Source organism: Nicotiana tabacum, chromosome 19 (assembly GCF_000715075.1).
Source record: "Nicotiana tabacum cultivar K326 chromosome 19, ASM71507v2, whole genome shotgun sequence".
NCBI classification, from domain to species: Eukaryota; Viridiplantae; Streptophyta; class Magnoliopsida; order Solanales; family Solanaceae; genus Nicotiana; species Nicotiana tabacum.
In genome coordinates this window covers 104,602,068-104,613,017 of record NC_134098.1, presented here as the reverse complement: position 1 = coordinate 104,613,017, position 10,950 = coordinate 104,602,068, and the positions used below count along the sequence as shown (strand labels likewise).

Below are 10,950 nucleotides of genomic sequence, written 5' to 3'. Positions count from 1 at the left end.
CTTCATCATCTGCAGCCGCAGATGATATTCTGCGGTCCACACTTGTGAGCTTCTATGCCTTTTATGACCTTGAGTTTAGATTACTCCTTTTTGAGTTGGATTTTATCTCGGGAGTCCATCTTCCAATATTCCTGTAATTTAGCACATTTCATCAATTTTCGGGAACACAATTAAATGCTTTTGGACTAAAACAAAAGCTAAAAGGCGCTAATAAGTAGTCAAAATCTCCACTTATCAGTTAGCTGCCACAACAGTTTCCCAGCTGAAGCTTTATTCCAACTACTGCATCCCTTGATGTTCAGGCCACCATTTTTCTTAGGACAACATATCTTCTCCCATGCAACTAATGGTACTCTTCTCTTATCTTCTGAGCTATCCCATAAGTAATCTCGACATCTTTTATCAACTTCCTTTAAGACACTCTGAGGTAAAATAAATATTGCACCCCAAAAGCTGTATATTAAAAATAAAACTGCAGTTATCATTTGAATCCTTCATGCATGTGACAACTTCTTTGCATAGGTTACATTAATTCTGTGAGTGATCTTCTCTATCAGTTGTTGACACTCCAGCTTGCTCCACCTCTTAGGTGACAAAGGAAGGCCAAGGTACCTAATAGGAAAAGACCCCTTTGAGAACCCTGTGGCAGCCAACAATTTCTCATTTGCTTGATTAGTCACCCCTGTCATGAATATGTTAGATTTTTCCAAGTTGGCTATTAGTCCTGACACCTCACTAAAATGCTTTAGTGCTTCCATTACTCTATTCACAGATCTCTCTTCACCCTTGCAAAAAACCATTAAATCATTAGCAAAGATGAGATGGTTCAACTTTAATTGTTTACATATTGGATGGTACTTGAAGTCTGGAAGTTCACCCATCCTCCCTAATGTTCTGGAGAGGTATTCCATGTCCAACACAAAAAGTAAAGGTGATATTGGATCACCTTGTCGAAGTCCCCTCCGACCTTAAAAATATCCATGTTGTTCACCATTTACAGTGATTGAGAATTTTGGTAAAGTCATACAAGCCATAATCAATTGGATAAATCTTTCTGGAAATCCATAGCCAAGCAGAATCTCTTCTAAGAACTCCTAACTGACCATATCATAAGCTTTCCAGAGGTCAATTTTCATTATGTATCTAGGTGATGTCTTCCTATTATAGTTCCTAAGCAAATCATGGAATATGAGCACATTGTGCATCATGGATCTACCCTGCACAAGTGCTAACTGATTGTCTGGTACTAAGTAATTTACTGCATCTTTTAGCTTACTGCAAATCACCTTTGAAATACATTTGTACAAGACATTACAACATGCAATTGGTCTGAATTGACTGGCATACTCAGGATCAGTTACCTTAGGGATTAGAGCAATGCTGGTGGAATTAATCTACTTTAGAAATATAACAATCTAGAATGTTCCAAGAAGCTTTAAAGAACCCACTGCTATACCCATCAGGACCTGGATTTTTATTGCTATCAATCTGGAATAATTCCTTCTTGACTTCCCTTTCCTCAATTGGATGCAGTAACTTCAGCTGTAATTCTGTTGTTAGTAAGGGAACATTTTGTATGAAGCCTTTTTATGCTCTTCTTCTAATAATGGTCTTTTGCCCAAGCAATTCCTGATAGTAGTTCAGGAACAAATCTACAATTGCTCCAGGTTCTGTCTGCGATACCCCTTGGTCATCTTTTAATTGAATATTAGCTAGCTTTAATCTTTTGTGTCTTATTATTGAGTAGAAGTACCCTATATTGTTATCTCCCAACCTTATCCATATAGCTTTTCTTTTCTGTTGTAGGAACATTTCAGCAAGGTAGGATGATTCTCTAAACTTCTGATATTTCTCAGGTTCTTCCTGTTGAAGGTCATGGTTACTAGGATCAGTCTGCAACCTCTCCTGCACTTGCTTCAAGGCTTGTCTATCAACTTTAGCTGTTTGCTTAATATTGCTGAAGTATTGACTGTTGAGTTCCCTAAGCTTCCTTTTTAGTAGTTTCAGCTTTTTAACAATCTGAAATATTTTACATCCTTCTATAGGTGTTCTCCATAAATCTGATACAATTTGATTAAACTGAGAGTGTTGTGCCCAAGCATTGCAGTACTTGAATGATCTTTTTGACCCTAGGAGTATCATCTGATAGAGTTATCATTATAGGACAATGGTCACTTATACCCTCAGGTAGGAGCTTGGCATTACATGATGGCATAAGGTCTAACCATTCCCCATTAATGAAAGTCCAGTCTATTTTAGAATATATTCTTTGCACAAGTATCTATCATTCTAGGTATATTTACTGCCTTGGTATGGTAGTTATAAGAATCCACATTCTCCCATGCAATTGTTAAAGTCTACTACTTCTGCCCATGTAACTGGATTACCCCATATCATGTCTTCTATATTTAAAACTGAATTGAAGTCACCTGTGATTAGCCAAGGCTCCTTGCATTCTGAGTTTTGTTCAAGTAACCAGCTCCATAAGCTCTTTCTCTCTTCCTTAGTGTTAAATGCATACACAAAGGTAATAGTAAACTGAATTTGGAGAGGGACATAATAAACTTCACATGTTTTTCCCTGTGCAGTGATGCTTTTTGGATTAACTAATGTAGTACTCTAGCCTCCAAGTAACCCATATTCTCCCATTATAATGAGCCTCCAAATTTGTGATATATTGCCATCCACTAAATAGTTTTTCTGTTACTTGCTCAATTCTATCTTTCTTTATTTTTGTTTCTAATAATCCTATCATTCCAACTTTTTCATCATTGCAAAGGAGTTTAGTCTTCTTTTGCTTATTAGGGGCATTTAGCCCCCTTACATTCCAAGAAAGAATATTAACCATTCCCTGACAAAGGAATGGATTGGCCTCCCACTTTGCCCACTGGAACCATCTCTTGTGCCTTACTAATTCCTGGTTTATCAAGTGCCTGAAAGGAATTTGCCCTAGCAACCTGCTGAGAGCCTATGATCTGAGCTTTTCCTGTCTTCAAAGAAGTGATCGAGCCTGCATTCTTACTGCTACCTTTGTTTGGAGATTGCACTGCCTCTTTGTCTTGGTTTCTATCCTACTTATCCTCTTCTTTCTTCTTCTGGTTGTCATCCTGCACCCTTTCCTCCTGCATTTTTTCAACAGGTTTTGAAGGGTTCTTTTTCCTACAAACATCCTCAGAGTGCCCATACTTTTTACAGTAGTTATAGAGTGCTGGTTTCCAATCATAGAGAACTTTATGTTCAACCACAATCCCTTTTTCATTTCTGAATAACACTACATCTGGAAGGTTTGCCTTTAAGTCCACCTCCACTAACAGTCTAGCAAAACTGAGCCCCGCCTTCTTTTCAGTGTTTTGATCCACCATCATTGGTTTTACTACTAGACTTCCTATTTAAATTAACCCTTTTGGACTCCAATACATAAATTCTAGGCTTGGAAGTTTGATCCATATTGGGACTGTGTATAATTCCTCTCTTGTGAACTCCATGTCAGGGTTCCATTTCTTCACAATAAATGACTTAATGTCGAAGTGATATATCCCCCCTATATAGCTTCGTTCATACCAATATCACTATCAAATTTAACAAGTATAATTCCATTTTTCAGCATCACTACTTTGTTCAAACTATGCTCTGCCCATAGCCTCTGTATATATCCCTTCATAACCGAAAAAAGGGGGGAAAAGCTCCTAAGACATAGCAAACAACATAGTTCTTCCAAAACTCCACTTCAGTTGCAATATCCAGGGGCGGCTCAAGAACATGTGGGGCCTAAGGCTAAAGTTTAATATGGGGCCTAAGTATTTATAAGAACGTTATAATATATATTTTTATTTAAAATCTATTCTTCTAACTTTTTAGATGCAAAGTTGTTAATAATTTTTTTATAATCGATTTTTTCTAATAATTCCTTTTCAATTGGTAATATAGCCAAGACATTTAATCTTTCTTGAGACAGTGTTGATCTTATGTAAGATTTTATCAATTTTAATTTTAAAAAACTTCTTTATGCTCAAGCAATTGTTATAGGAATTGTTAACATTATTCTATAAGCAATATAAGCATTTGGAAAAGAATCAAGTCTTTTTATTTGATTGAGTATATCGATTAGAATATTATCTTCTACCTGTACTATTTCTCTTAACACTTTTAATTCAGAAAATAAGTCTAAACCATCAATATCAATGTGACTGTTATGTTTTAAGGAACATTCAAGGTTAAAACAATACTTCAAATTCTCGTCATCTAATGATCTCAAATTTTTACCACTAAATAGGAAACCAAAGATATTTTCATATACTTCAAATTGTTCAAATCTATTTTGAAGTGAAAAAATAGCTTGATCTACTATGTATAAGAAGTAATCAACTCTAAAAGATTCTTCAAGAGCCTTTGTGATTTCATTATCAACATTCTTATCAAATTGTTTCTTTTTAAGTATTACACGTTTATTACGAACTTCAGGTTCTATATTCATCTCAAATACAATTTCCTTAGCTGAAATTATAGCATTTGTAAATCCTTCTTCTCTATATTTTTTAGAAAAAGAAATTAGACCTCTTAGTTAATCTATGGCAATATACATATGCATATCTTTTGATTGTAAACTTTTGCTAACTAAATTAACAGAAAATAATATATCATACCAAATAGTCATGCCCAATAAAAAGTCAAAATTTTCAAGCTCATATGTTGCTAAACAACTTGCTTCACTTTTCATTTTTGGATCCTCACTAACTTCTACTAATTTTATTAAAGCATCTCTTATTTGTGGAGCTAGAAATCTTATTACTTTAATACTTTCAATACGACTTTTCCAATATTTCTACTATATTTAAGTGAGTCAAATCTTTACCTTTTTTTTATACTATTTTAAGCTTTGCTTTGTTAATATATCTAAAAGTTTTTCTTTCTTTTTTTATATATATTAAAAAAACTATAAACCTATAAAATATATATTATTCCTAAAAAATGGGGCCCCGAGGCACTTGCCTTACCCCGTACAAAATTCTACTTCAGTTGCAATATCCTCTGTATCAATTTCTATAATAGTTTACTTACCATGTTTAATTGGGGATACGTATTCCAATTTGAATCCAGCATTTGATATCTTCGAGATATCAAAGTTGTCCCAAATTGAGTTCGTCTTCTCTGTTCTCTCCTCCTCTTCGACTTGATCAGCCCACAATTTCTTCCCACTGCTCGATGATTCACTGATAGGTTCATTAATGACTTCCTCCCATTCTGCTGGACAATTGCATGTTGCTTTTATACCTCACTTTTCCTTGTTACTGTTTCATTAGATTTCCCCCCAATTTGAGCAGAGTTTTGAGTGTTCTTCTATCCTTTATGAAGTAGCAAAGAGGAAGCTTGAGCCATTAGTAACTTCTGTGATGGTACACACGCTCTTTTCCCCATGGTAGGCGCACGTTAGTTATCATGCACCGAGAGAGAATGAGCCATGCGCAAAAGCTTTTTTTTATTATAAAAACACATCTATCTTATTAAAATATATAAATATCATATATTCTCATTATGTATATGCATGCATGCTATAAATTCTGTGCTTAGCTAGTTGACATACGATTATTCTCAAGCTCAACCTTAAGTCATAATAGGTACTGCTGGCGACGATCAAAACATTATATAGTTGTGATTCAAGTCACGTAATAACATATCTCTGAATCTTTCATATCTATGCAAGCTTCAAAACATATCTGTATCACTTTAAGAGCCTTATGGTGTTAAGCCAACCCATCACACTTGTATCTTATTGGAAGTATATTGCTCGCTTCATCCATTTTCTTTAGCATTCATTCTCTCCATAATGCAATTATGTCTTTCTAAGTTTTGTAATTTTTCTTTTCCCTAAAGAGAATGCGTTATAGTGTATATTTACCTCCCTTCTATCTCCTCTTGATCTTTGGTACTCATGACCAGGCATCGTATCTTTAAAGAGCTTGGTGTTGTCATTCTACCGTGGGTCACCTCATGGTGGTAATTTATCTCAACTTTGAGATCTCGAGGTCATGTCTTTTAGTACTTCTTAAACTCTAGTAGACTACGCATGCGCTTCAATAGATCTATTCATTGTGTTACTCATAGGTTCTCATAAAAATAATAAACTACCTATTTCTTCTTATCATCTTCATCATCTAGAGGACATTCTTTGATAGGAGCCACAAAGTACTCATTGCAACTACCATAAGTTTCACCCTAAGAATATGTACAATTCTTATCTGACCCATGTACATAACTTATTAGTCTTTGTAAATAACTTATTAGCCTCGTTGTATTAAACCAAAATTTGATCTCAACTTAGGGACACAAATCCTGATATGTCTCTTTTCCGCCTAATCTCTTCACGTTAACAGTGGCCTATACCATGACTGACCTTCTTGGTAACTAAATTAAATTTTGACATAACTTAAGAATTTAGTCTTTTTTATCGTATTCCAATTAACCTCACTAGCACCAACTCCTTGTGAGTTTAATGACAACTCTGACCTTATTGGAGACATCATCACCTCATCCTTTTATTACAAAGTCTTTTATATATTTATGTAGTTCTGATTTGTAACAGTTATGAATCAATCTCGGTCTCACTTCATTCTCCCTTTTGGGATATATATTCCTTGGTCAGTTCTCGACTTAAACTTCATTCTCACTTAAAGGAAATTAGCACAGTAAACCACCTCACTTGTAGACAGTGATGCCTTGCTAGCCTTTCTTCATAGAGCCTTTAATCACATTATTATATCAATCATTCGATTAATCGACGAAAATAGAAGTCTGATTCTCACTTTAAGCTTTAACGCACGATCTAGAGTAAGGAAGAATGCGAAACTTTTCTTAAATATCTGTAGTCCCTCGTTTATAGAAGTAGGGCCCTCACAACAATAAATGAGACTCTACTGACATGGCTTTATAGACACCTAGGACTCTCTGAATCTGCTGTTTTGATGCCAAGTTTGTCACGACCCAATTTCTAATAAGTCATAATCGTCACTCGGTGCCTTAACTTGACTGAGTGAACCATCTTGGCTTTTCTATTCTGTTCTATTTCTGTTATGCAATGCATCTCAACACAATTCGATATGATTTAAAGTTAATTCTTTTCTGAATCTTTAATCGAAATAATAGTCTAAAAAGAAATTTATCATGTTATCTAGAATACATTGAAAAGCAAATATAATGCAAAGTGGACACCCATGACTCTGTTCTGACTATATCTATAAATCCTCTAAGAAATACTGAATAGTAAGATAAAATTTTGGAATCAACGAACGCCACAAACTAAAATGGAGCTCACCAAATCTACTGGTAATGGGAGGAGAATATCCTAGCTCGCAGCCTGCTTACCTGCAAAATCTGTGCCTATATTAACATAGGTCAATATAGGTTTCCATAAAGAGAACGTCAGTACACCACAATGACACTCAGTAAATAAAGCAATCATCCCACTAAAGTTGGAACGAGACTCCGAATGAAGTATGTATGCATGCTATAAGAAAATTTTAAAAGCTTATGATAAAGAGTTGAAACAGACAACTCATATATCTATTGTAAAATTCTTCTTGATGTCATCCTTGAAAATTCTCTTTCTTTTTTTTTCTCTTCTTTTCAGGAAAAAAATATAAAATTCAAATAGACAAATATATAAACTTTCGTAGAACAATCCTTGTAAATTTTCTAACGTATTTTTTTCTTTTCTTTTCTTCTCTTTTCTTTTCTTAGGAGTTCCATCAATTCCGACATTCTTTCTGATTCTAATTCTGAAAATGTCACCATATGATCGGTTGAAGTGGACGATCCAAGCCTGATCGCCTGGACCCCATTCCTGTGGTGCCTCACAGTTCAAGGTTCTAGCATGTTCGCATTTTTGTGCCTTACCAAGGCACTTCTATCATAGTGCCTAAGCTAACGATACACTAATCTCCTAATAATCTGGCATGAGTAGTTTCAGTATAACATAGACCACTATAGGCTATGAACCCTTCTCAGAGATATAAAAAAACTCCCAATATATTCTTCTGAGTTATTCTTGTATCACAAAATTTAAAACAATGATATATCTCCACATTTCTCATCAAAACAGCTCCATAAAAGCATGTAAAAGAAATTTTAATAGTTTATACATTAAAGAAATATATGCAAGTCATGGATGTATGAGACATGATTTACGGAACAACATACTATTCTTGAGTTATTAACCATGATAATCATCTAAGATCTTTTCTATAATTCTAATGAATAATATGAGTCCACTCGTTCCATTCAGAGCCCACATTAACGTCCTATACAGTCCAACAAATACTTATGTCATGATCTTTGTGAGAAGACAACTTCAGTAAAAGCATTGTCTCTACTCACCTTGATTCCTTGCTTTTGAATACCTTCGTTTGCTCAAATCCAATGAGTTCAACCCACCAAACAAATCTATACATAGTTAATTTAAAATTCAATACTAGAAGTTCCAATATTTCCAAAATATAGAAACCCTAGGTTTGATTCTTCTCTCCTTCTAGGGTTCATCACTAATCTAAGTTTTTGTAGTAGTTTATAGGAAACAATATCAACCATAAACCCTTCTAACAATCTTGGTTGAAAGCAGTTACGAAACTTACCTTGAATCGCAAAACCCTAGGTTAGCGGAGAGACCTTGTTCTTGAGTTCTTGTTGAGAATCTAGCAGTTTTGAGATGGAATATTGTTAGAATTGATGTTTGGAAGTAGTATTCTAACATTAATCGCATTGAAAACTTACCTTAGGTAGTATGAGAACCCTTGGATGACTTGAGGATGAGAGGGGAGGCTTAATCTTAAAAGAATGAGGCTATTTTCTCTCTCCTCGTCCCTTTTATTTCAACTTCACGCCTTCAGCGTCAAGGTCTGCACCCAGCGCTGCCCAAAAACGAGGCCCATTTTTCTGACAGGATAGTCTTAAGTAAAATGCCTTTAAACTTTTATAGGAACATCGAAATGATAAACAGTTTGAAGTGTTAGAAATTAAACTTCAAGGAATTTCTTTTGATATATATCTCAAATCTCTATTCATTATATATTGATAGATATGATCATTTAAACTTATGTCATATGCGGCTAAGGTCATTTTCATCCCTTAAACAACTCCAATGGATTCCAATTTACTCATCTCCTCTTATAACCATCCATTCAACCTTCTAAACATAAGATTTATGTATTTTATGCCTTCATAACTTTTCACACATCCTTGTGTCCAACTTAGAGCTTGAGCGAGAACATAATACTTAGCAAACGTTTTCTGGGGCTTTACATATATCCACCTTAAAATTAAAAAATTATAGTTCCTTCTAAGGACAAACCTGTGAAGAGGCCAACTTAAGGTGCAAATGGACTAACATGTCCACCATAAGATTGAAAAATTAGAAAGCCTCATCTTGAAGACTTGGTGGAATTGATGACTTTGACTTGAACATTTGGCGAACTATAAAGACTTCGCGGAATTGCAGACTTCAACTTGAAGATCGACAAACTTGAATATTTGACGGACTTGAAGCTTCGACAGACTTTGACACTTCAACTCAAAGAGTGGTGAACTTGAAGACTTGAACTTGAACATTTGGAGGGTTTGAATATTTTAACTCTAAGATCAACGAACTTGAAGACTTTAACTTGAAGACCGACAAACTTGAAGATTTGACAGACTTGATGATTGGGCGGACTTTGACAATTTAACTAGAAGAATGGTGAACTTGAAGACTTTAATCTGAATACTTGGAGGGCTCGAATATTTCAACTTGAAGACCGACGAATTTGAAGACTTCAAATTGAAGACCGATGAAATTGAAGACTTGAAGGCCTTGAATACTTCAACTTGAAGACTTGGCCTCCTACAAGAAGACTACAACCATCCCATTGGAGATGCCAAATTCTTATGAAGGCTTGCCCCCATTGAACTTAGAATAAAACTCTAAGTTGCCTACGTACCTCGATAAAGAGGATCAAGTCATACCGCAGTTCAAATTGGGCGAATTTCCTATTTTTTAACGTCCTAACTTTTGCCTACGCTGCCCCTTTAGAGGTTTTCAACCTATCAGACTTTTTTTGGGCCGCACACAATTTATTGTAACAACCCGACCGGTCGTTTTGAGAATTTATGTCCTGTTCGGCGGCTTAAAGTTTCGAGCAGCTTCGTGTTATGTGTTATAACTTGCGTGTGTGGTCAAGTTTGGTTTCCGGATGATTCAGGATCAAATTGGAAGAAGGATTCTTGTTTTAGAAGCTTAAGAGGTAAGAGTTGATCAAAGTTTGACTTTTTGTGCAGACGACTCCGAAATGGCATTTTGATGATTCCATGAACTTCGTATGGTGATTTTGAATTTAGGTGTGCGTCCGGATTTGGAGGCCCGTAGGGTAATTAGATGCATTTTGGCAAAAATTAAAAAGTTGACGATTTGGAAGGTTAAGAGGTTTGATCAGGAGTTAAATTTATTGATATCGGGCTCGGATTGCGATTTCAAGAGTTGGATTAGCTTCGTTATGTCATTTGGGACTTGCATGCAAAATTCGACGTCATTTCTGGTTGATTTGATATGTTTCGGCACGAGTTTTGGAAGTTAGAAGATTTAAAAGTTCATAAGTTTGATTCAAGGTGCGATTCGTAGTTTTGACATTGTTTGATGTGATTTGAGGCTTCGAGTAAGTTCGTATTGTGTTTTAGGACTTGTTGGTATATTGGGATGGGGTCGTAGGGACCCCGGGTGTGTTTCGAGTGAGTTTTGAATAAGTTTGGGTATTTCGGCACTTTGATGATGTTTTGGAGCAGTTGAAGTGCGGAGGGCACATTTTTGGAGTGCTGAGGCAAAGTCCATGTGCGGCCACAGTGGAGAAAGGTGTGGACCACAGCAGGGAAAACCTGCAGGTTGATGGTTTGACTTTGGAAGCTTATATCTTTTAATCTATAAGGAATTTG

General features: G+C 35.5%; 1 protein-coding gene across 1 annotated transcript; it reads right to left on the bottom strand.

Annotated features, from left to right (window-relative positions):
* Positions 1-218: 218 nt before the first annotated feature.
* LOC142173628 (uncharacterized) lies at positions 219-3,362 on the bottom strand. The gene is made up of 8 exons (XM_075239254.1): positions 3,076-3,362; positions 2,636-2,933; positions 2,430-2,538; positions 1,657-2,129; positions 1,399-1,542; positions 1,104-1,286; positions 613-785; positions 219-453 (listed from the first exon to the last, which is right to left on the bottom strand). Exons 1-8 carry the CDS (start codon positions 3,360-3,362, stop codon positions 219-221), a joined length of 1,902 nt encoding a protein of 633 aa, XP_075095355.1.
* Between the last annotated feature and the right edge of the window lie 7,588 nt (positions 3,363-10,950).

Coding starts and splice junctions, on each gene's coding strand:
- LOC142173628 (XM_075239254.1), bottom strand. CDS start 3,362: ATGGTGGATCAAAACACTGAAAAGAAGGCGGGGCTCAGTTTTGCTAGA. Junction 2,539..2,635: donor ATTATAATGGGAGAATATGG/GTTACTTGGAGG, acceptor CTCCAAATTCAG/TTTACTATTACCTTTGTGTA. Junction 2,130..2,429: donor GGAGCCTTGGCTAATCACAG/GTGACTTCAATT, acceptor TGATACTCCTAG/GGTCAAAAAGATCATTCAAG.